This window comes from Diadema antillarum, unplaced genomic scaffold (assembly GCF_040938485.1).
Source record: "Diadema antillarum isolate AM-2024a unplaced genomic scaffold, OU_Dant_1.0 scf00000031, whole genome shotgun sequence".
In the NCBI taxonomy this organism is placed as follows: domain Eukaryota; kingdom Metazoa; phylum Echinodermata; class Echinoidea; order Diadematoida; family Diadematidae; genus Diadema; species Diadema antillarum.
Window position 1 is genome coordinate 611,755 of NW_027270920.1, and position 27,985 is coordinate 639,739.

General features: G+C 38.2%; 1 protein-coding gene across 1 annotated transcript; it reads right to left on the reverse strand.

Annotated features, from left to right (window-relative positions):
- Positions 1 to 208: 208 nt before the first annotated feature.
- Positions 209 to 27,760, reverse strand: LOC139741125 (calcyphosin-like protein). Its single transcript, XM_071651715.1, has 4 exons — positions 27,621 to 27,760; positions 25,410 to 25,587; positions 23,481 to 23,690; positions 209 to 310 (listed from the first exon to the last, which is right to left on the reverse strand). Exons 1-4 carry the CDS (start codon positions 27,758 to 27,760, stop codon positions 209 to 211), a joined length of 630 nt encoding a protein of 209 aa, XP_071507816.1.
- Between the last annotated feature and the right edge of the window lie 225 nt (positions 27,761 to 27,985).

The window sequence follows — 27,985 nt, forward strand, 5'->3', positions numbered from 1 at the left end:
AGTAGTCCATTTTTTTTTTCTCCACTGCAACCTCTTTGATTTCAAGACACTCCCTGATATTGTACAGTAGGAAAAAAAAATCTTTAAAAAAGTTACAAAAATCACCACTTGATGAAACTCCTCTCTCCTACAAGTATAAGCACGAAGCAGAAGAATCTTATTGTAGCAGATGCAAGTCCCAGGGAGAGAAGGGGATTGGGGAGCTGAATTATAACTTCCAGGCATTTGTCATCATCAAAATGAAGTAGGAATCCTTGTCAATTGAGGCACTCACTCCGGCGTAGTAGTTCTGAAACTCTTCACTTGTAATCTGGAGGTTGGAAGGAATGACACAGAGAGAGAGAAAAAAATATATATATATATGAAAATCAACAAGGGTTCTCCCAGTGGTATTATACACATGTATCTAGATACAAAAAAAAAATCATTTGCAAATGTTGAACTTTAGCACAACAGAGGTGAGACAACATCATACAGACTTGCGCAGCTGCAGGTGCTCACAAAATATATCTAGCACATATTGTACATGTACTGTAATTTGTTGCCATCGCAGAAGAGACATGACACCAATGCCCATTCTCTGCGAGGAGGCATTCTGTATCTGCTTTACAACATTTAAAACCTAAACTTTCCAAAGATCACCTTCAATTTGAACATAAGAGTAGTGCTTACGAGCAATGACCCATGATGTATTGCTTGTTAAACATGTATGAACACAAAACATGGACTGTACCTTTGACATGTGAGGTAATGGTCTTGACACAAACTTTCAATCATAGTCTAACGTCCAGGCCAGAAAATTATTTTGTATTCCATTTACCTATTTAAATCATACAAATTTGTAGTTTTAATTCAAGATGAAAATCCACAAAAATTAAAGGCCAATGGTTTTGAAGAAAGGGCATTCTAAGTCTTTTTCTGCCCCAAACTGTTTCAAAAGTTTTAATGTCTGTTGGTGGTGGTGTTCTTTGTTTTGGGGGTTTTTTTTATGGTGGGGGAAAAGGGAATATATGCAAAAAAACAGTGGGTTTATCTGCTATGAAATCTGAAAACAAAATATAAACTAGAAAACCACTTGGAGAGTGCAGACCTCAGCCAAGCCTTTTGAATGCTTCAACTCATTTCCACCAAATCATACACACACTGCACTGCAAATTGCCCAATTTCGCAATACAGAAACCTTTACATCGCACAGCATGCTGCGCTGTGCCTTGAGCAGAACACATGCTTCAGTGTTTATGTGCAAACCTCAATGTGTCCCAAGTTCATTGACCCTATTTGCCAAAAGACCCCCCAAAAAAAAAATCCTCTGAAAATCATAAATGCATAAAATTTCCTGGATCACTACCAAAATTTAATCATGATCTGTTCCTTGTGCCACTATCAACTTTTCCTGTAAGTTTCATCCAAATCTGTTCTCAACTTTTTGACTTATTTGGCAAACAGACAAACGAGCAAACAAACAATCACTGATAAAAACATAACCTCCTTGGCAGAGGTAATTTAACAGACAAACAAACAAACAAAAAAACAGAATATAACACAAAACAGACAGCTAAAAGCAAACTATCACAAATCCTGTTGACAATGAAATTTTCTTCAAGGAAGGATGATAACAGTGTGATGAATGGCTGTATGGCAAAAGAAATAAAATGAACATAACACAAAGGGCAATGAAAAAGCTATCAATCAAAATGCATGATACACGTGCAACTTGTGGCACACATCAAATAAACATACACTGACAGTAGCAGAGCATGTCTCCTTTGAAATGACAGAAGAAGAGTAAAATGACACTTCTGGACAGAGAATACAGTGTAATGACTTAAACTGAAAATCCCATGCATGCACGTACATTATATGGACCTAATACACATCCCCAGAACACAGATTGAATCATATTCTGGTTCACTCTGTATACTGTAAAACCAACAAATTTTGCCTGCAAGAATATTTTTTCAAATTTTGTGAGGAGCCAGGATTCGCAAAATTGAAATGTGTGCAAAACTTGTCTACACTACATGTGGTATGCATTGAGTGCCAGTGGCAATTCACAGAGATTTCATAAGCTCCAACTGGCAAAAAAAAATTCATGCGGCAAATATTCGTGGTTTTACAGTATACACTCAGTGTATAAGAACAAGAAGAAGCTTTCTATTAAAACCACTGCAACACACAACCCTTTGAAGATGTGCAATGTACATTGCAGTGTACAGAAGTATGTTAGCAGTGTATCTTGAATAGTATGTATTTCTTTGCAATCTGAACAATAGATACTTAAGCATCAATGCACACACAGCGAACTTCTATAATTAATCACCAAGGGAAGAATTTCCCGGACAATAGTTCTGTTCCCATGGAAACAAAGAAAAAAAAACATTTCCCTGTACTCTGTGAAGCTTCTAATGATGGGTAGGAAAGATGTTGAGACCTGGTAACCACATGCTAGGCATATTTTACATTTGCATTCATCTTGAGAAAGTCCATCCATTTCTTGTCTGACATTTTGCAGTCATGAAGACTACATCAATTGAGCCTTCTCATTCTCAGTCTCAATGCATATAAATGTGCCCTGAGAAAAGATATGTTCTTACAAAATGATCAGCCAATATCCATTGGGCTATTGTAGCTCAGCCAAGCATGGCCACTTTTCATCACTGAATAATAATGGACATAACAAAAGGAAAGACAAAACAGATTTTTATACCTGTAGGTATATTTTATGCCTGATGATGCATACATGTATCTGAGTCCAGCAGAGTTAAAGAGATGAGCTCACAATACACATTCCAATGTTTTCCTACCCACCCCCTCCACTGTGCATCCAAGCTATTCATTTGCACCTGGGCAGTTCAGGCGGCTCTTGGCTAGGCGACTGAAAATCGTGATGAAAAGCACTCATGTTAATATCGCAGTAGTGATGGCAACGGGAAATGAACCATTCCATGGAACAGAGTTAGCATGCTGCCATTACTTCAGACCAAGCATGTTGTTGAAAGCAATAATCAATTTCATGAACATTTTTTTTCTCAATCTCTGAGGTATTCTGTGGAGAAAAAAAAAAATAATCATTTCAATGTATTTCCATCATCCCTTGAAGGCAAATTCTCTGCCACAGGCAAAATCTATTTTAATGACTCACTTTGCTGCTTTAACATTCTGTATCATGCGAAATTTTTAAGTACTGATAGACTTACAAAAGGATCTGTATGTTTTACTGATTCATAATCTTGAAGGAAACCCCAAGAACTTCCTGTTACTAAACTTTTCGACATAAGAATAATCATCAGTCTGTATGCAATGATCACATGAATTTAGAAAATCAATAGCAACTTGTGTAAACACTACAAGGTATTGAATCGAATTACAATTTATGTTAAACAATGTATTTATCCAAACCATATTGTTCAACAACTATATTTTGTTTCTATAAAAAAAAAAAAAAAAAAAAAAAATTCCCCCCTTTGGTTGTTGAGAGTTAGATCAGTAGCTCTTTGGTTCTATAGGCAAACATTATACAGCCCTGAAATGATACAGACTTCATTTGAATTTATACTGTGCATGACATTTTACAACTAACCTGCATAAATGATGACACATAAATATGTTTCCAACACTGTATGTGGTTGTATTCATGGCCAGTGCAAGGGGGAGGGGGGGGGGGGGGGTATTACCTCCACCCTCCCCCCATTTTTTTTTTTTTTTTGGGGGGGGGGATATACAACTGTAGTGTGTGACTTTCTGTTTAGATTTTCTGCTTGTCTGTATGTGATTTGTGTGTGCTCAGTTCAGTTCACAAACTTGTGTAGAATGATAATCTGACACAGTCTTACAGTATGGTACACTACCAAGGGCAACCAAAGTTCAATGTTAGAAAGTAAAATATACATTGTAGAGTATTACCTAAACTGACCCAGTCAGGAAAAAAGGAGTGACATTTAAGAGGAAATTCAGTTAATAACTTAAGCTAACTGATCAAGTAAGTAACTTAGGCATTGCATCAAAATTATACCTTGCAGGATCCTGCAATATCCTGCAAGGTATAATTTTGATGCAACGCCTTACATTGCTGTATGATACAAACTGTAATATTCTTAAAGGTATTGTTTACCAATGGGAGCATGATTTAAAAAAAGAAAAATGTTCGAGCTATCACATTTGATGCATCATGTTTAGGTCAGTAGTATCACAAATCATCCTACGATATAAGAATTTTGCAATAGAATATGATAAAATATTTAAGGGGATATCACTGTTTTCTTACTAAATCATAACTGCAATTGGCTAAGTCTAGAAACAATTTCATTATAGCTATTGCTCACATTTACGTAGATAGTGTATTACTGTATACGCTATAATTTTCGCGTACATAAATTTTCGCGAATTGCCGCTGTCACACATTTTTGCGAGTGGTTAAATTCGCGATTGGGGGACCAGAGAAAATATGAAGTGGCAAAGAAAGTGTGAATTTTCAACTTACTAGCAAATAAGAATGATACTAGTTATACATTGCATGAAAAAAAAAAAAAAACTTATCAAACTCTGCGAACTAGTAAGTTAGAATTCAACAGTTTTGAAGTGGTTAAGTCCATCGCGCTAGATTTCTGACGAGTGGTCCCCTTGCGATAATGGATTGGCTCTCTACAGTATTCGTAAGTAGACGTGGTCGTGCGTAAACAAGCTTAGCCAGTATGGTCTGTTCGGTAAGCCGTGACATGGTATACTAGTACTGAAATGTTCGTATCATCAAGGCAAGGGATTCATTTTGGAAGGTAATATTTTCGCGTGTTGTTAATTTCGCGAATAGCTCCCGACTCGCGAAATTCTCGAAAATAAAACCCCCGTGAAATATATAGCGTATACAGTAAACAATGCTTAACATCAATTAAAATGATTACAAATTTTACACTGGTTGTTTCTATCCTTAACTTATATTTTAGAACTATTTTGAAGCACTAGAGCTGGGTTTTTATTTCATCTGCACATGGTAAATACTGTATACGCTATAATTTTCGCGTACATAAATTTTCGCGAATTGCCGCTGTCACACATTTTCGCGAGTGGTTAAATTCGCGATTGGGGGACCGGAGAAAACACGAAGTGGTAAAGAAAGTGTGAATTTTCAACTTACTAGCAAATAAGAATGATACTAGTTATACACTGCATGAAAAAGACTTGCCAAACTCTGCGAACTAGTAAGTTAGAATTCAACACTTTTGAAGTGGTTAAGTCCATCGCGCTAGATTTCTGACGATTGGTCCCCTTTCGATAATGGATTGGCTCTCTACAGTATTCGTAAGTAGACGTGGACGTGCGTAAACAAGCTTAGCCAGTATGGTCTGTTCGGTAAGCCGTGACATGGTATACTAGTACTGAAATGTTTGTATCATCAAGGCGAGGGATTCATTTTGGAAGGTAATATTTTCGCGTGTTGTTAATTTCGCGAATAGCTCCCGACTCGCGAAATTCGCGAAAATAACACCCCCGCGAAATATATAGCGTATACAGTAATGCCTTTAAAGTGTCCAAAAAAAAAAAAAAAAAAGATCAAAAAGATAGTGGAATGTAGTGTGGCAGGGAGAATGATATCCAACAGAAAATAAAACTTTGTAAGTCTAGCCTACTTTCAAAAAATATAATGATTGATATTACAGTATGTATTACATTAAAAAACATGGGGGAGAAAGAATTGTGAGATTAGCAACAAATACAGTCTTTTGACATCATAAAAGTTCGGATTCATAAATCAATACGTGGGTTGTATTTCCTCACTATAACATCCTGTGCTGTGTAACTGCTTTACTATCTATAGTTCTAACCTCATGGAATTGATACAATCACATTCATGAAGTCACTGCAATGCTCACACAGAAATTTACGCATAATGAGTGGTTGCCATGGTGATGAAGATTAGGCCTCATATTCACAATGTCTGTGACTCTGAATGAGTGCCGTCATCAGACAGGAAATGATGGCTCAGCTTTAAAGGAAACTTGAATGTCCATACGTTGTACATAATAATGAAATTTGAACGAGTATTACTGTAGTTAAATGCAAAAATCCCATGCAATGCATTACATCAATTCAAATGCATCCACAGTAAAGTTATTTGTATTGCTATATTGTAGAAACGTTAAAATGCCCTGTGGTACACCAGATGGCTATACGCTGCAATACAACCAAAAAACAAAAACAAAACAAAAAGAAAGAGGAATTTTATAATGTCCTTGTCTTATTGCCATGTTTCAATGGGGTTACGGAACAATTGTATGTTCATGTTTGTGTAGACACCACAAACCACTTTCTACATGTGTAAGAGAGTGTCCTATACTTGATGGTACTCCCTGATTTAAACTGCACAAAGTATCTCTTTTGACCTGTGAACTGTAAGTCCAATAATTTATGTCAAATTTTGTATCAATGGATGATAACTTGTTTTTTCAGAGGATTTTTTTGATGTATACATGTAGGTTAATTGCAATTTACAATATGAGGTCATCATCTCCAGTCTGCGTGTAAACCTGAGAACTTACATCTCACTGTTATGGGAGAACACATACCACACTCAGCTTTACAACTTTCTTATTTCAGGTCAAATCTAAAATAAAATCTCTTGTATTCTGAGTTTACAAGTTTATTGTATAATTGCACTCTTTAGTTAATACAGTTATTCAAATGTTATTCTAACATAGTGTGTATTGCAGCTTAATAAAGTCTACACAATACATGTGTACATATGAAATGAAACAATAACACCAGTTTTAAGCCGCTCGGAAAACATACATGTAACTACTCGTCAAATAATAAGTGTCAATAATCACCACATTCCACGAAGATATAAATTTGCCATTACCATTTACAAAATTAGAAGTGAGGAATAGAAAAAACTATTTCCTTATTTTACTTTTCTAAATGCTCATTTTTTAATGGTCATGGCATTTCCTAGTTGCTTCATGATATCTACTTGTACCACTTCAAAGTGGATGGCATGCAGTTCACACACGTGTAAGGTTCATGACACATTATTAACAATTATATCTTCATGTTGTGTAAAGTGTCACACTCTTTATCTACATTGTACAAACAGAATGTTGGCTATTACAAAGCCGAGAGGAAATTGTCTAACTAGTTCCAGATCCCTGTTTTGAAAGGAAAGCTGTGACTTTTAATCATATTATTGTACCACTGAAAAATGCCTCTGGTAAAAATTTGTGGCGGAGGCATAAAAACTGCCTTGATGTGTGCAGTCCATTTACAAAAAGAATTGTGTACAAGTACTGTAAGCCAATGTTTGTGAACATAGTTGTTAAAATTTAAAACCTGACATAAGACATGCATCATTTTGAATGTGTGGGACTGAGTGATACATCTTATGCTTCAGCTTGGACTCTAAACAAGATAAACCATGGAAATGTTGGCAGTTACAGTACAATGTACATTGTAAGTCAGAAATTCATAATAAGCCTGTGCCATGTATCAGAGAGGAATTCATTTACCATGGGGACCGAGAGCTACTTGGGTCTGCTTGGGCAAACCAGCCCGAGCAGTATACAGACAAGAGACCGCTTTTACTGTTAAGCAGGATTTACATTGTAGAACCTCATCAAAGAGGCTCTGAAACCTGCCTGCAGTATGAACAGGGTACTAGTCTATCAGTTGTACACCTGGAGTTAAAGCATAAATGTTTTGACAAGTGTCTGTAAATTAGTGAAATACTGGTACACCTGTACATTGACAGCATTTCTTATGAATGCTTGATGCCCGACAGCAACAATTATCACAGCAACATATTCAACGGACTGACTTGACGAATAATGTTCCCGATAATGATTTTGTAAATTGTAGCCATCATCACAGTCACAAAGGAATAGATATGTGCAGAAAAAAAATGACTTTTTCATGCAAGGCACTGAAGCAATGACAAACCATGCACATCGCGACAAAACAAATACAGGTATCAGTTTTGAATGGAATAAAGCCACTGTCAATTCCTTGAAGTTTCTGGTGAGTAGGCATTTTTGGTAGCACATAATCTTGAACTTTCGAACATAAAAGAGAGAGGGTCGGAGGATCAATCTAACAATATAATTGAGATGATAGCTCATTTCTGATACCTTTATAAACTTATAGGTAATTCTTTCATAAAGATTTTCATGCTACTGAAAAGAGTGCATCATCACTGGATCAGGTGTGCACACATACAATACGGTGGGCATGCAATGTGTGTCTGTTGAGGCGTTGTGATCCAAGGCGTTTGTGTCAATTGCATTGGTCCCAGTGAGAGCTAAATGAGTGAAAACATTGCTGTGAAGTAATAAGTGTCTGTTGTACGAGGATGATTTCGCAGCACGTGCGTGGACAGAGGTGCTCGTCAAAGATAAAATCTCACGGGGCCAAGATGACGGTGGAAAAGCAAGAAGAGGAGGCAGGGCGTGGCAGCGGTGGTATCCATGCCCTAGATCTTCCATGCATTTTTCATCATGAGGATAAAGTAGCTGTCAGAGTCGAAAGAGGCACTGACACTAGAATAGTAGTTCATGAATTCATCCAAGGTCACCTGACGATGGTTGAGGAGGACAACAAAAGGGCACGGCAAATTGAGGAAAAGGTTAACATTATTTTACGTAATGGAAATAAAATGGACACTGATTGGACAGTATGCTTCACAATTCCACACCCCTTCTACCCCCTGGATTTAAAGGGGAAGGCTAGTAACTGATCAGTGGGAATCAGTGGAAATGCTGGGAGATGATTGTTCCAATCCTTATGGGATTCATTCAAGAGTTCATTGTATATCTATTCTTGTGTGAAAATGATTTGCTTCCGAATGGCCTCATATTCAAGTAATGTGCAGATTAATGCTCCGTCACTGACCAGGGACGCTAACCTGGAAGCATTAAACTGCACATTACTTGAATATGAGACCATTCTGAAGCAAATCATTTTCACACAACAATAGATATACAATGAACTCTTGAATGAATCCCATAAGGATTGGAACAATCATCTCCCAGCATTTCCACTGATTCCCACTGATCAGTTACTAGCCTTCCCCTTTAATGAAGGATTTTAATCTTAGCAGCACATGTTACAATCGCATAAACAGTGGCAGGTCTAGGGGGAGCACATTGGCATGCCCCCCCCCCCTTTATTTTTTGTTAAAACAAAATAAATAAAAAGAAAAAATGGGGGGGTGCATGCGCCCTCCTTTATTTTTGTACAGGTGCCCCCTCTTTAATACAGAATTCCTAGATCTGCCCCTGTGTAACAATTATTGCAATTTTGACAAAACAGTGGTACCATATCACTCTCATGTCCTCCCAAAATTCTCCCTTAATTTTTTTCCAGTTTCTAACGCACTCCATTTTCACTTCTTCAGGGGCAGCAAAAGTTAAAAAGAAAAAGTGCCTCAAGAGTGAAATTGATTGTCAAGAAAGGTGTGATATTTTGCATTCAATATTTTTCAAATGTTACAGTACAACTTAGGTCACATGCCTCCTCATGCAAACAATGGACATGTGTCAACAAAGACAAACAGTAATATGATAGTGATGTCCCTATACACTCATGTATCACATGTTGTATACATGTGTCTTGCCAAAAAAAAAAAAAAAAAAAAAAACACGAAAAAAAAACTTTTATTGTCATAACTTTGATAAATGTCCAATTTAACTGGGTTATTTTTATCAATCTACAAATTTAGCTTTGATTTCTCTTTATTCAAATCTGTGCTAAATACTCATCTTTATAATTGTTAATTACATGTGACTAGAGAAATATTTGACAGATTTTGTTTCCATTTGCACACGCATAGAGACTATCTTCGATGGTATTATGCGTTCTAAGAACTGACTAAATGGTATCATTATTATTATTTCATTTCACAGACCTATAGATATTTGATATTTCTATAAGGGGTGATGAATAACAGACTACAGTTATCACTGATTTATTTTTTCCCCTGTGAATGATCAACGTCGAGTGCATTTATAAGCTATCTGCTTGTGAACATTACAAAGTTTCATTTTAAGACTGTTCATATTGTTTCTTGGAACATATGCCGATGGATGGAATGTTGTGGGAGAGAATGGAAATGAAAAGTTGTAGCACTCTTGTGGCACAAATATATTGACACATCTCTCAGGATTACATGATTCATTTACTGCCAACCATTCACACATCTAATTCACATTCAATGCAATGTTGTCTCAAATTTGACTTGACTACAGTCGGGGTACAGCTACTATTCAGACTACCTTTCAAAAGTGCTACTTATAACATGAATTTGCATCTACATTATAAGGCCATTATAATAAGCATAATGATGTTCAAAGTTAAATGATCTTGACCTCTAATGAAAGGCTGATCTTTAAAGGGGATGGCTAGTAACTGATCAGTGGGGATCAGTGGGAATGCTGGAGGATGATTGTTCCAATTCTTGTGGGATTCACTTAAGAGTACATTATATATCTATTGCTATGTGAAAATTATTTGCTTCAGAATGGTCTCATATTCAAGTACTGTGCAGTTTAATCAATGTGTTAATGTTTCCTGGTTAGCGTTGCTGGTCAGTGACGGGGCATTAATCTGCACATTACTTGAATATGAGACTGTTCTGAAGCAAATAATTTTCACACAACAGTAGATATATAATGTACTCTTAAATGAATCCCACAAGGATTGGAACAATCATCCCTCAGCATTCCCACTGATCGGTTACTAGCCATCCCCTTTAATCCTTTCAAAACAAAGAGTATATCTTTTCCTTCCATTACACTTAACAATAGATCACTGGGATTAATAGTCTAAGGGAAGGGATATTTATTCTCACTAGCGTTCTACCGCAGGAGGACGCATGGAACGCTCGAGGACGATTTTACGCGTATATAGGCGCATCTGACATGATGTGCGCGCTGGTGATTTTTTTCTGTAAGAGAGAGATCGTCCTACCGCGGTAGGACGACTGGCGTCCCTCCGCGTTCTACCGCCACATTTTGGTCACGTCTCATGCTTTGTGTGTACGTGTGTGTGTGTGGGGAAGCCCGGTTTGGTCGTACGCCGTGTGATCCCAATCAACAGAAGTGAGAATTCGAGCAGCAACGCAACCAACGAGAGCCAGAAGCTGGGTGTACTACGATGCGTATGGCCATTTTTAAAGACTAGAATTACACGGCTTGAAATCGTTTGTGGCCGTATGGATGCCAGTTTAATCACAAATGAGGTGGAAAAATATCGTCGCGCAACCTTCAAGCTGAGACACTATTCTATTGGGATCACTCAAAAAATAACGTGTAGGCCCTAATTTACATCCAAGGATGAAGTGATTATGATTAAGTAGGTCTAGGCTAGTTAGTACCGGTACCTGAATCCTGATTTCACGACAGTGAAATGAGCTATATAATGTGACATGACAATTCGCGAGTCTTGTGTTGATATAAATGAACGAAATCACTGAAAAAAATATCTACACGTGACTCATATTCTTTGTCAGGCAATCGAATAGCGAGAGTGCAACGTTTGACATGTTAAAATGCCAATGGGAAAAATGAGCTTCAAATATCGAAGCTCCTTTGTTAAGAAAAAAAAAACCCGACAAAACAAAACACAAGTCACAAAAAGGACATCGTGAAGCTGCATTTTGACAACTCTTATGATTATTTACATAGAATACGGCATGTGCCACGGTCACACACCTTGCTTAGACTCGCCTTTAGTTAAATTTTAGACGTAAATTTTGGTGGATGAATTTCACTTCTGATGAGCGAATGTAATATCATGTCTTTCTTGTAGTTTGTAGATTGTATTTTGTACATTGTTATTACAGCTTGATCGTCACATTGACATTATTTTACCGACACGGCAGTTCTTTTCACTGTCGGGATACTGTTTTACGGAAATTAGTTCTTATAATGGTACATACACCTACAGAATATTTACCACGCCTCGACGGGCAACTCATTCCGTGTGTAAGGACGCCCCAAGGTTGTATTAAACGATGTGCAATTTCGTTCCTGATCTCCCTATCATTACAGGAGTATAGGCTGCTGCTAAAATACCGTTGCAATCCCAAGAAAACCGCTGGATTTTACGTTAAATTGGTTGGGCTTTTAGGGGAGAGTGCCTGTACATACCACTTTGAAAGACAGGAAAGCAAATTCTTCTCAAATCAGTAGTAACCTGTGATATATTCCCAACAATTCCATTTCAAACACGCTGTTGTTTTCCCGGCCTGCAGCTGCAGGCTATTAACAGCACAATAACAATATGAAGAGAAACGCGTACACTAGTACTATATAGCTAATGATTGAGAACAACAGTTACTGTAATCAAGTCAGTCTGCAAGAGAATCTGTGAACAGTCTACTGAGTATTGCAGAAGAAGAGGTGCGCAATAACCACGTGCTGTCATTCAACATGTGCGTGCCTGGGAAGAACGCAACTTTCATGTTCAGCTCCCACGCACGGTGTCATGTAAGATGTTCTTTGAGTGGTGGGAGACCGACGTGCAATCAACACGTTACGACGCGAAATGTACAGTTGTTTTCTTCTCTATTTTTTTTTTTTGAGAAGCACAGCGGTGTTTTCAAACACACTATGTTATGTTAGGTTGGTTTTCGAGGGGTGGGGTGGTGGAGGGGGAGGCGTAGTACAAGACTTTGAGCAAGGAGATGCTACATCTTTCAGTTTTTTCTCGGGATGCGCAGATTGCTGTAATTATAATTATGGGATATTACACGATGAGAGGTGAATTAAAACACGCAAGTAAACGTATGCCCACATACACGCACTGACATAAACACAAAAACACGATATAGTTTTGACGACATGAAATATACTGGTGATCTGTAATTTTCTTAAAATTCAATGATAAAAAAAAATCCTTCCATCTGCCACGTTTCCCTCTCTTCTACATCGCCATTAGGATCAATTTCAGGATCAAATTTGATCATTTCTTCCTCTGTTGTAATTGTCAAATACTATTACATGTACATGTATTGCTCTTTATGATAAACTAACTTACAACTTGGATGGAATTGCCGAATAACCAACCGTTTGACCTTTTTTATTTTCGGTTAAATTACGAATGCCATTACCAGCAAAGAATAAGGGGAAAAAACATTGACGACAGTAAAATAAAAGCGAAGAGCTGATTGTGCGTATGCAGTCTCTTCGGATAGAAGAAACTTGACCCCCCCCCCCCCCCCCCACCCCCACACACACACACACACACACACAACACACACTTGTGGGCATTTCCACAAAAACAGTTGCCAGACTCCAGGTGCTGGACGAAAGAATGCGCGCACTTCTGGTAATAAACAGCGTATGAAACATAGCCTGGAAACATCGATCGAACAACGATCAGCTTGTAATTGGCAAAGATCATGATTCTAAGCAACACATCATGATTGTGTATAGCTTTTCTTTTGGCCCATACTAGACAACATCGAACAGTCGATTATATATGCTTGAATACCAGTATTTTAATGCTCACTGAACTATAAAAGGGATTGATTAATCACTCAATCAAAAATGGAATTACAGAAATATTACTAGTATGAAGGGTCTCGTATGCCGAGACAAATTCACTACGAGAATGTTATGCAGCCGCATGCTTATTGAGAGCTACATGTACCCGATTAGACAGCAAAATCATGACAATTTCATGCCCCTCAAAACTGCGTATCCCTATTCAAAGTTCGAAGGAACTTCACCTGTGAAAAAAAAAAAAAAAAAAATATATATATATATATTATTATATATATACTGTAAATTTCCACTAAATTTTACTTAGATATTTTGGCTAGCAACTTTCGTTCGGGGTTTTTCTTTTCTTCATTCTCATTTTTATTTCTTTGCTCGTAAAAGACTTCTTGATTTCTTCAACTAAGTCATGAGGGGCATTCGATCCATCGAACTTGCAATAACCTCATTCCTTTGAATTGAGTGAAACCATGTGTTTCGTACGGGTGCTGTTCGTTATTCCGAAGGTTCGTTATTCCGAAGGTTCGTTAATCCGAAACACGCAAATTCCCTATACTTAGAGGCTCGTTAATCCGAAAATGAAAAAGGGTTCGTTAATCCAAACATTTGTGGCGTTATTCCGAAGATTCGTCAATCCAAAAATGAAATTCGGAGCAACGAACCTTCGGAATAACGAATCTTCGGACTAAAGAGCCTTCGGAATAACGAACCTTCGGAATAACGAGCTGTAATCGTTTCGTACTTCGGCACATCCACGCAAAGCGTGGCGTTTAGCGATCATGCATGTGGCAGACTTTCAGATTATAGTTAGGGGAAAAGAAACTGGAATAATATACTTCGGAAATGGTGATGTTTAAAGTTAAAGCTTGAAAACAATGCATGTCTATGTTTTATAGTAAACGATAATTAAAAATACCCAACAAAGTTTTGCATTCGCTCTCACAAAAGCTCGCTTGAGAAGATCAAAGTATCCCCCTCTCCTGAAAGGCAGTTGGAGTTTCCGCACCCCCCCCCCCCCTTCCGAAGTATTTGGAGATCAGATATTGCGTCCTTGGTATAACATCAGATATTGCGTCCTTGATATAACATAAAGCAATCAATGAACGCTGAACATAGGAATCTTTATTCTTAGGGCAAAATACGAATTTTGGAGCTGCTGAGTATGTCCCTACTAATTTCTGCTTACGAGCACATAATTCTGTGAGGAATTCAAAGTTGTATTTGATGAAAATTTGTTTTGAATTACGAACCTTCGGAACAACGAACATCATCCCATTTTGACTGGAAGGGACTGGCATTTGTTTTTACCGTTTGGAATTGCAGATCGGTGTGTAAAGAAAGAGTAAAATATGGCCACCACGTAGTATTTTGCGGAATTCTATCCGGACTCTTTGTGGAGTTTTCCGACAGTTCATTATTCCACAGGGAAAGGTTCGATAAAGGGATGGTACAGTTTTGTTTGAGATGGGACTAGATGTTTTTTTTTTTCTTTTAGATGAGATCTCTAATGAAATAATAGAGAACACATAATTCTATGAAGAATTCAAAGTTTAGTGATGAAAATTGGTTTTTAAATGGCTGAGATATCAGGGAGGTGGAATAAAGCAGTTCAAGAAAAGTTATAGACCCACTTTGACGATCGTTTGTTTTACACTGTTTTTATATCAGCCATTTCAAAACAGATTTTGCTCAAATGAATGTTCAATTCCTCTTAGAATTGTATGTTCTTCAACATTTCATAAAGGTTGCTTGTGAGTATCTTGCTATGAAAAAAAAAAATCACCCAATATATTATACCACTCCTTTAATCGAATTAAGACAAACTTATACAGCAGTGAATAACCTGCGGCGAAGACGGGGGGGGGGGGGGGGGGGGGGGGGGTCATCGTTATAAAATGATGATGAGAAGGGGCTGATAAATGACAAGGGGAACACGCAGCCCATTATTTCAAAGAGGATGATCAGGATCAGCAGGCCCGTAGCGGGGGTGGTGTTAGGGTGCGTATACATTATACGCCACCCCCAAAAAATAAATACTGTAAATAAATAAATAAATATAAAATAAAAGTCTGGAAGGTCCACTTTTTCAAAAAATACCGTAAGACATATTCATAAGCCTCATCTGTATGCACTACTCCAATGTCCACTGTCTCGTTGGATGACCCCGACACCTGACCACTCGGTACCCCTCACCTTACCTTCGCACACAAGTGTGGAATAATGAAGTAACCTATATACAAGAAGCAGAAATTTTTTTTTCTTCATCATCACAGTTTCGTAAGAAGGGAGAGGAAGAGGAAAAAATGAAAATAACAATGATAAAAGCAATTCCACATATTCAGATTACGATTATATTCCAGTTCGTCTCTTGGTGTATATCGTGTATTCGTGTGTGAATTTACGCCTACCGATTGTAGTTCGTTATTCCGAAGGTCCGTTATTCCGAAGGTTCTTTAGTCCGAAGGTTCGTTATTCCGAAGGTTCGATAATCCGAAAAAGTGATAAGGTTTGTTATTCCGAAGGTTCATTAATCCGAAAATGAAGTAAGGTTCGTTAATCAGAAAAGGAAACAAAGCTCGTTATCCCAAATGTTCGCTACGGACCCAATTTCATTTTCGGATAAACGAACATTCAGAACAACGAACCCTATTTCATTTTCGGATTAACGAACCTTCGGAATAACGAACCTTCGTAATACCGCCACAAATGTTCGGATTATAACGAACCCTTTTTCATTTTCGGATTCTGTAGGTATTATAGGGAATTTGTGTGTTTCGGATTAACGAACCTTCTGTCAGCTTTAAACGGGTATGTGCGTGATTCTGTATACGTGTGTGTTTTCATTTAATTTTCATTCCTTGATATCTCCATTTTTAAAACTTTTTGTAATGGAGTATACGCTGATGAAAACATTATCAAGTCGCGACTCGACCACTCACCTATCATCTTAACCCATCTCCGCACACACGTACTCTCTAAAAAAATCGAGTGAAAATATTCACTCTTAAAGGAGTGAATACAAAAAGAGTGAATTTAGTGTGAAATTGGAGTGAATTTTGAATGCAAAGTTCATTTTCACTCATTTTGGAGTGACCTCAGGGATCACTCGAAGAATTTGGAGTGATCCCTGAGGTCACTCTAAAACGAGTGAAAATGAACATTTTCACTCAAAATTCACTCGAAATTCACTCGAAATTCACTCTTTTTTGTATTCACTCCTTTAAGGGTGAATATTTTCACTCGATTTTTTTTAGAGAGATTCAAAGAAGCAGATATTTTTTCTTTCATCACAATAATGTCAGGAGTAGATATAAAATTCATCAATTCCACAAATAGAGATTACGATTGTATTCCAGTTTGTGAATCGTGTGTTCTTGTGTTTGTAATTATGTGTTTACATGCACCTCAACATAACACCATTTTTTCAACATATACATATATGGTTACAATTCGTTATTCCGAAGGTTCGTTCTTCCGAAGGTTCATTAATCCGAAAATGAAATAAGGTTCGTTATTCCGAAGGTTCGTTAATCCGAAAATGAAATAAAAGCTCGTTATTCCGAAGGTTCGTTACGGACCCTATTTCATTTTCGGATCAACGGACCTTCTGAATAACGAACCCTATTTCATTTTTGGATTACCGAACCTTCGAAATAACGCCACAAAATGTTCGGATTAACGAACCTTCGGAATAACGAACAGTACCCTTTTATATATGAACTAACGAACCATCACAAAATCGAACCTTCATTTCGGATTGGCAAACCTTCGGAGAATTTAATAGGCCATATCATTCATCATTTTCGGATTCACGAACCTTTGGAATAAAGCACTTTCAGAGCAACACGCTCTAAAACCACCCTTTTTATTCGGGCATTGGGAGAAAGTTCAGAAAAGAATCTTTGAGGTATAAGAAATCAGTTTCATTCTTATTCGACACTATCGATGATTTCTAGGCGTGGTGTTCAATTTCCGACAAAAAAAAAAAAAGAAGAAGAAGGAGGTTCGTTATGCCGATGGTTCGTTATTGCAAATCCGATACACGCAGATTCCCTCTGCCGACTATATAGAAGTTTGTCAATCCGAAAATAATCAACAAGGTTCGTTTATCCCATTGCACTTGTGGCATTATTCCGAAGGTTCGTTTCTCTGGAAATGAAATAAGATTCGTTGATCACAGAATGAATCACGTCGTACGAAACTTTTTCTGATAAACGAACTTGCAGTATACCGAATCAATTTTCGTTATCAAATGAACGAACCTTCGATCCTTTCTTCCTCTCATTTTTTTATATATTTATTTCTTTTTTATTATCGAACCTTCTGGTTATTAGGGATAATCAAGAAAAGACAAAATCCTTGAGGCAAGATAAGTTAACATACATGGTTCGACATAGTTTACTTTTTATCGAGGAGTATTCATATGGCAGTGAGTGATATCTTACAAGGAGGTATGGAAAACGTGGAGATATAATCGTAACAAATAAGTATAGTATCTTTTGGTTTAGAATGGTTGATTTTTTTCAGGCACGGTATACATTATTCCGTTGAAAGGAAATTCTGATGTTTCGTTATTTCGGGTGCATGTACGTCACGATACCGACACCCACGAGTCATATTTACATAATATACAGTCCAGGAGTCATACACCTCACGAGTCATACAGCCCTGAGTTCGACATAGATGATGTCCACTGGCGGGGAGGGAAAATACCGAATGTTCCATCCGAAGGGTTTGGAATGCTATTGAGGGAGGTTATAAGTCCCGAGACGAAGTCGAGGAACTTACAGCCTCCCGAAATAGTGTTTCAAACCCTGATGGTGGAATGTTTGGTACATGTTCCCGACAACGAAAGTCATTATCTGTTAGATTAGGCCTATATGGGTTAGTCAAATTATCACACTTTCGTACGCATTACAATTATCGGTCATCTGCTTAAATTTTCACATTGTACGGAATAGGCAAATTTATATCCTATCGATTGCGTGAAAAATATGATCGTACAATCGTTTGGTATCGTTTGTCATTTCTTACGTGAAAATGTTTTCCCATGGGAGAGCATTACAAAAATTTTCTGCCCATGGGCGAACATAACCAATGTGCCTCCATCACGTGACTGTGTTTAAATAGCCAATCAATCAAAACCGGTATTTGAATAACCCATTTAACGTGAGCAAAAAAGGCCTAACGAGACCGACACATTAAATCCCGTGTTGTATATATCCATCGAACTCGTGGACTGTTTTTATTTATGTCGAACTCGTGAGCCGTTTTTACCGAGTGTCGAACTCATGAACTTCATTTGCCCAGCGTCGAACTCGTGGGCTCTATGACTCGTGACCTGTATGACTCATGGACCTGTTTTCAATGTCGAACTCGTGGGCTGTATGAGTCGTGGGTGTCGGTCTCGTAGGATGACCCCGTTATTTCGAATCTGAAACACGCAAAATCTCCAGATGTTTGTTAAAGAAAATATAAGGATTCGTTAATACGAATATTACTGTGGCATTATCCCCAGGGTTTGTAAATCTGAGAAAAAGTTTGTTAATCTTAGAACGAACTCTCATGTATAGGTCTGCGTGGTACGAAACTTATGGCCTATTAGTTTCGGGATTGCGGAATCTTCAGAATTACACATTGTGTTTCGCTTTCGAATCAACAAACCTTCAAAATTACTTAACTTTTCTTCTTCTTTTTCCATATTTTGTTAAGCGAACCTTCGGAAAACCGAAACTTTTTTTTCTCTCTTTCATTTTTTTTCTTTATTAAAAAAACAAAACAAAAACAAAAACAAAAAACTTCGGATTGTGAACTGTGAGAAACGAACAGTTACTGTTGTTTTTTCCCTGATCAGTGGTGATAATTGAGGTAAGATATAATTCAGTAGAAAAGAAAATAAGGCACACAAAAAAAACAAGTTACTAGTATTTGAATCCTGACATCAATTAATGTTTTTTTTTTCTTTTTACCGATAAATGAAAGATCAGACAGATAAGAAATGAGAGGAAAAAGAAAAAATAGCCTGTGATAACGAATCGTATTAAATGTTTGACATCCTTGGTCTTCGCCCTCGGTCTTCGATTTGCTTTCCTTACCTGTCCATCCCGGGTCCCCCAGGCCCCAGACTGCTTATAACCTCCAGGAATGCACCAGTGCGCGCGGTTTCCTTTGTTGAATGCTCTCTATTCTACCGCCCCACCCTTCCCCCAAGTCTGGCACCTTGCCATCGTGGGATTTTTCATGTTTTCCTTCTCGGTCAAGTTGGTGTTCACAACTTTGTCTACGTGACTGCGTTCTGTTTTGTTTCTCCGAATTCGCTGCGTGCTCTACAGACACGTGGTGCACAAACAGTTACTGTATGGCTGTTTACGAGGGGGGTCACCTATACTCACCTGCAAACAGCTTACGGCGAGCAGAAAACGCCAGTTCTCTGCTGGTGGTTACTTTTACTGCCAAAATATTGGGCTTTGTCACTACGGAATACTATTCACACACAAATTGCATTGGAATATTCAAGTACATTAACTCGTACTTCCGATCATAGCGATCTCTCGAGTGTTCGTGTTTCATCGAAAAGTAAGTGTTAGAAAGTTGTTGAAACTGCGTAGCAGCGCTAGACAGTCGTTAGTTTAGGGCTTCCGTATGCTCGATTTTTATGGGTTTATTGATATTGGAGCTCAGGGAAAATGTGGGGGAAAAGGATGACTTCAAAATAATTTGCTTGCCCGATTCGGTCAAGCATTTTTTTCCTTGTTCCAAAACGCTTGCCCAACTTTACTACTAGCTTGTTAGTATGAGAAAGTGTGTGATAGATTGCTTCACATGTCATGATCGTACTGTACAAACTCAAAGAAAAAAAATTACTCGCAATTTTCCTGAAAGTGAGATCGAACAAAAACTTTAAAAAGATAAAATTAGATTAAAAAATGTCATGATCGTGCTGGAGAGAGCCCAAAGAATTTGCTAGATTGTATTTGTAGTCAGACAAATCACACGCAGTTTTGCTGAGCATGATTTCGAAAGAATTTGACAAAACTTTGTCATGATCGTGCTGTGACAGAGCTCAAAGAATTCGTAAAGTGCAAACAAGTCAAACGCAGTTTTGCTTATAATGTTGAGATCGAAAGAAAGTGTATAATGTTTATTAATACGATCGTGAGAACTCAAAAATTGAAACGCACCGTTACTAACCCCGCGTGAAACACACGAGCCGTTCAAATACACTACAACATGATACATGTAACGAGTGTATCGTGCATGCATCAAACGTTAGAAAGGTTGTGCCACAGAGATGATCCGATCGACGGGGAAAGGGTGTGCGTGCACCACTTCAGTATCTGCCCGTAGTTGCGTGCACACGAAGAATGAATCATGCCCGTCCTACCGCGGCAGGACGATCAGCGTCCTACCGCGTTCCTCCGCACGATTTTTTTTCCCCTGCCGCTGCGCATAGAAGAAAACGTTCAGCGCGTATACGCGTTCGGCAAATCGTCCTACCGCAAATTTGCGGGATCCCGCGGTAGAACGCTAGTGAGAATAAATATCCCTTCCCTAACCAATGCCCAGAAAATGATATTTGACATTGACCTGTCACCCCTGTCATTTCAGGCCACTAACTGCTCTTTCATTTCTATTTTTCTTATACCTGATATCACCACTGCACATGACAAGCAAAAGTTGCATGTACAACAGCTGAGAAACAACAGATTTCATCAAAGTACAATGAACTTTGATCTCTGACTTTTGACTTAAATGACCACTTACAAGTTCAGTGAAGGCAAATAATTGTGGATATCCATACATGTAGATTGTATCCCTATCCCATCTTCATCACCACTGGACATTCCTAGCTTGAGTAATCGTTGGAATATCAACCTTTTTTTCACTTCTTTTGCAAAAATGCGACTTTGGACGTTTGTCCATTCACCACTACCATTTCATGTAGCTTCCCTGTTTATTTCTACCAATTCTGCTGACTTATTACCACTGTACATTCCCTAATTAAAAAATGAAGCTTCTAGCTGAAAATTCTTAATTTCTATTCAGAGTTCAGTGACCTCTGACCTATTATATGGTCTTTGGAAATTTCACTGAAATATCTTCCCAGTACCTCTATATACTGGTACCTCACTTTACACTGTGCCATACCATACTGAGCAAGGTACCAAGAAATTCCTTCACTGTTATTTCAGGTACAATTGTATATTGCAATAAATATGGTATTTGATAGTGGGACAAACCAACAGGGAATCAGGCAACATACAATTGTACAGCTGCAATGTCTCCAACACCATTCTTTGCTTATAAATCTCTTTTAATAATGGCAGTATAATCTTTATTCTATTGAGATGTGGCACATTCTCACCTGAAACATCATGTGTGTATTCATAGTAATTTTGTGGACTCCATGAGCAGCTTTCCCTATGTATACATCAATTGATTTGCAAGAATGACTAGAAAGCTATCAAAAGACTTGGTGCCATGCAAAGGGCTATCCAAAGCTGCATGCCTCGAGCCTATTACAATGCAAAAACAGCAGATCAAATGAATTGCTTTATGTCATGAAACTCCAGGAAAGGGTTGTATGTAGCCATAGGTAGATTCTCAAAAGAGATCTATACACTGAGCTTTCTGGTGGAATCATGAACTACAAATGTAGCTTCCAGGTAAACAAACATGAATGTAACCACTCTTTGATAATGTTCAAAGCAAAGTGGTATGAGAAGTTATGACTGACTCAAGGTCACAAATATATACTAATACTAGAGTCAGCCAGACAAAACAAAATTCTATTTCGGTTACTTGAGCTTAATGTCTCAGAGTCACATCTTCACAAATAGTGAAGATAAATGGCACCTCAATCACAATATACAGCTCATCAACAACAAGCTGAATTCTTTATGAAGCCATCTACTCTCCTAACAGTCCAACTTCCACAGTCTACCCATTTAGGAGTAACATGTATACATGGCTTTCAAATGGAAGAGCACTGCAACCTTTTAACATTCAATATAGTGAAAACGAAGGCAAGTTTTATGCAGTACCAGGAAGTTTTGTGGCATATAGTGTATCGTTCCAAAACTGAGAAAAGGTCTGCTATACAGACAAACTTCTAGACTGCATCAATACAAGATGGAATGAACAGGCTGCAAAGAAAAACTTCATAACAGAAGGAGAGAAAAAAATGGACTATTAGCTGGGGATGGCAAAGATTGGAAATGAATGTTGCAATTGCTACAAGAAAACAAAACAAAACAAAAGAAAAAAGAAGAAGAAGTCTTTGAAGCCATTCCAACAAGTGCAAGCAGTAGACCAAGGTTTCTGAAAGAGTAACCACTGGTTTGCTACAGGGCTCCACTATGAATACATGATACTGTCAGTCTATATGCATTCACTTTATTGGTGTCTCTGGAATGAAATCATATTCACATTTTTCTCTCTGATAGTGTGAGAGATATCATTCGGCATCATTCTTATCATTACAAAGAAAGCACTTATTATGCGCTGAGTTTGCAAAAAGGCATTACTAATATTTGAAAGCTATCAAACATACTTTAAGTCTGTTTCTAAGGATCAATATGAAATGTCACATATGCACTGCCATACAGATTTAATGAGGACCTGCATCCCAAAACATGATTCATATGGCTCAGTCCCACACTTTTAGATTAGTGGTGGATTTTTTTTTTTTTTTTTTTTTTTGGGGGGGGGGGGTGGGGGGACAAAATAAGAAAGAAATAGTATTCTATTTGTCATCATTGCATACTGACAAGATTATGTATCATACTGTACCTACATGTACCTAAAACCCTACCACAAATACTTCATAACTTTTTACACTTAAATCCATGTTACCTACAAGAATGTATGAATGTGAGTCCTCATAAAACTATAAGAATCAACATAAAAGCTACCTGTGGGTAATGCATTTTGGGATACGTACATGTACCAGTAAGTTTTCAGCAAATACAACAACACACAAACAATTCTTCCCACCTTGCCATCTTTGTCATCGGGTGTGTCAAATGTATCCAGGAATAATCTGAAGATCTGATCTTCCGTCATCTCACCACTCTTGAACTTTGGATGACTTTTGACATTGTACACTCCGCGGAGGTCATCCACGGTCACCTCATTGTCTCCCGTCTTGTCTAGCTTACGAAAGGCCTTGTGGATGATATCTTTCCTTGCTTTTGACATTGGAGGCTTTAAAATGGACAAAAACAGACAAACAAAACAACAGTCAGTATAACAAAGAGATTACGGTTCTCGATCCCCAATATACATGTAAGTGAAATATAATATTCATGATGTTTCTTTCAACTGTCAACTTTAAAGGTAGGGGATACCTTTTACAGACCTCCCAAAATGTAGCAAAACATTAAATATGAACCTCAGGGGACTTGCTTAGGCCACTGCTTAGAAATTTGGAAGTCAACAGTTATCTAAAATTTGAATAATGCACAAAGCTCAACTACTCAGTAATTCTGTGTGTCAGCCACACTTATAAGCCTTTTTGTTGCATTCTTCTGTATTTGTGATCTATAAACACAAATCTAAAAGTACAAGAGCTGATGTAATAACATATAGAGTGTGTGGCAAGAATGTATATAGAAATGTTTGTAAGTGTTGATGAACTTTCTTCACAAAATATACATGATGGACACACATGCAGTACATGGGTCTGCAAAGGTAGCCTAGTAATTATGTACCCTGGAATTTACGGTGAGCCCCGAAAACAATTCAATTCAAAATCTAACGGTCAAAAAAAATGTACTAAATGTTACCTTCCACTTTCAATACTTTATGGGAGTTTCTAAAATGATACTCTCTTCAACATACCACTGTATTTGTACAGCTCTTCATTTTAAGGGGTGCAAATGGGATTCCCTACCTTTAATGTTTGTGCACATTCTAATCATATACATCAATGAAAGCTTTTTTTTTTTACCAATAATCACACCACATGATTGCGTGATACTGAAATCAAGCAGTCAAATATTACAGGTGTAGCTTTGTACATGTTCAATGAAGCATCCTGAAGGCTAATTAATTGAAGAGTATCAAGACAATATGACAGTAATGAGTATATGATAACAATAACCATAGCATGGAATGATACACTCTTATACAATTACAAATACTTACTTTGTTAATACACTTACTGAATTCATGTTCAAGCCTAACAATAACAACATGCAGACACACACACACACACACAACAGAATAATACTGAGTCACCTGAAACTACAGATAAAATGAAAAAAAAAAATACTGTCTTTTAAGTGCAATCAAACCTGTCTTTTACAGTAACCACCTGCCTATGGCAGCCACCTGTCGTATACTACCACTAAAAACAATTCCCTCTGAGAGGAAAAGCATGTTAAAGAACCTGTCTATGACAGCCACCTGTCTATAATGTCTACATTTTTGTCTCCCTTGAGTGGCCACTATAGACAGGTTTGACTGTACTGGGCTATGGTATACAGTACTTTGAATAGCACACACTGCATAGAAAGACCTACTTCATGGGAATATAAGTGCCTCTCGACATTAAATTTGTTATAACTGGCATAGTTACAGGATTAAAGTAATACTAGATACCGGCACCAGTAATTGATTATTTGTTCAACTACTGTACTCCACTATTGTTGACATCTACTTGAAAATTGAGTTGAGTTTCCCTTAGACACAAGAATTAAGGCAAGATGTAAGTTTAAGGCTAAACTAACATTACTTAGAAGGTGAAAAATGTTTTAGTGTCACTAGGTGCACCAAAGACAAGCTACACTACTTTGTATGTCCAAAAACTATTTTAGTCGAACTTAATACACGGCTACAACCTATTTCCCTTTAGAAACTCAAATTTGTTGAACTATTTGCATGGTTGATACTTCTAGCAAGTTGAATTCAAGGTTTACTTACCCGTAATTTGATGAGAAATTCATCAAAGTCAATGGTCCCACTCCCATCACTATCAAAGATTTCAAAGATCTTTTTCACTTCCTTCTTTTCAAGATTTACTCCATAGTCTCTCATGCCCTTTGAGAATTCTGCAAAGTCCAGTGACCTGTTGCCATCATCATCCATAATCCTGAAAACCCTACAAAAAAAAGTCAGAGGTTAAAACATATTAAAGCCTGGACACCTGCAGCAGAAAAAAAAAATTAATCAATTGATTAACTTGATACTGTAAAAGTGGTTTCTTTCGCGGTGGTTTTATTTTCGCCCTTTTCGCGCTTTGAGGTTGACCCGCGAATTTAACATCACGCAAAAATGTTTTGAAAAGTCGCGCGAAATTAACCACGCAAGGAAATGTTTTGAACTCGCCGCTTGTTACAAAGCTATTGCGCACATGCACACACAAAGATTCCGCGCATTGAGTGTATTGATGGTCAACACACACACAGCAAGCATGTTATAAAGTACTCGAGAGACAGGATTTCAGGTAAGCCTACACTTAGTTTTAATTTCTATTTAATAAATAAAAAAATAATTGGATTATAGTTTGGGTTTTCATGTGCAAAATAAAACAGTTTTTGCTGACTGTGAATTCACAGATTTTGCCGACCGCGAATTTAAACACACGCGAAAAAGTCGGCACCGATGGAAAGCGCGAAAGTATCTCTGCGAAAGAAACCACTTTTACAGTAAATTGATTATATTATAGATCAATATCAGAATACTACTAGTACTTCACTACAAATGTATGGTGCATTTTTCACAATTTTTTTTTGCAATATGACATAAGACTGACAGATGTACACAAAATCAAATGGACAAACTGCAAGGCATACTGTTGTTGACAACATCAAGATAAACATGTAGAGAAGTACAACAATGTCGATATTCATCTACAAAGACCCCATTTCCTTTACAGTAAAAAAATGAGGCCGGGCCGAGGCCAGTCTTTATTTTACTGTGAACACTTAAAAGGCCAAATGCGACCTTAAAATAGATGAGTATTTGGTCAACCTCTGGAGGTACGGTAGTCTCGTTCCCGTCTTTTCTCACTGTAAACACAAGCTGGGCCAAATGCATAACAAATTTGTGACCCCGGAAGTGCAATATGATCAAGGTTGCATCGAAAGCCAAAGAATGAACGGGAGGGAGGGATATGAACTCATAGAAAAAAAAAAAATGTCTTTTCAAGACAAGATTTACATTTATGGGATTAATGTGGAATTCTAACAAGTGAACATATTGTACAACTACAAGGTAAGAAACATACTGAGTATACAACCACACACATGTGGACGTGTGTGTACATGTTGCACACACGGGGGGCTTTGCGTGGCGGGGAACACGAAGGTTAATCTAGAAGGTAGGCTCATCGCGTGTTGAAGTGGACACACGCAGCGTGTTCCCCGCTACACAATGGAGCTTCTCCATGTGTGTGGGTGGTATGTACACACGCGTCCACGAGTGTGGCTGTATCCTGCGACTGCGTGGCAAAGACACACGCATGTGGTTGTATACATTGCCAATTATAAAGTAAGCATTTTGCTGGTAAAATACGAAACTTATACATAGAGGTGCAAAAATTTATGTTTCTTTCACAACATACACAGCTATTGACCGATTCGGGTTCGTTGAGGGCAGCAGACATTTTACGGCACAGGGCGCAGCCACGGTGTGTATCAGCCGACCCCCCCTGCTCTCCCCCACCCCGGGGCAACATGTTTATCACGCACTTGTAACAAAGGTTCGCGCACTAGCAAGCATTCGCGCACTCAGTACGAGACGCCTATTGGCTAAAGCAGTTTTTCATTCTGCGCGCGTGCTAATGTAGGGAGAGGGGTGGGGGAGTGCGGAGGGGGGGTCGGATGATACACCCAGTATGGCTGCGCGCATGCCAAAAATACACATAGCGCGTCACAGAATCGGTCAATAGTGAGATAGCACTCTTTTGACTCAAGGAGCTCCCACAGCACAGTATACTAACTGTGAGTGTGACGGTGTGAGTGTGTACAAGGACGGAGCCCCCCGGGTTAAGAAAGTTCTAACGATTTTTAGAGACCTACACTACACAGCCTAGCTACAGGTTACAGAGTACAGTGCACTGTGCAGTGACTTGACTGGGTTGTGCTTAAACGTTGGATGTCTATTAATAATGTTACTCCAGTCAATACCAACCTTCCTAGACCAAGTATTCCGCTAGACCCCCTCGATAAACACTGCAGACGCAATTTTTCTATAGGGTCCACATTTGGGTTGTTAAGCGCCTTCTCAGCTTTCTGTTTCATTTCCCTGTCGTGTCTAGCCGTTGCAGCCATCTTGATAGAGAGAGTGGTCAACAATAATGGTCAGAGCGGCCAGCGGGGTTTAATAAACACTAAAAGGTTGACCTGCACTGCAGCTTTCCAACTCTGCAGCTCTGACTGTGCTCTATCTTCTGCTGATCCTGCGAACTGTGTGATCAAGCTCAGGTACAAGTTCTCTTGCCTAGCTTCCTTCCTCTGGTAAATGTGTTCACAGACTTTGCAAAATTACTGAACGAA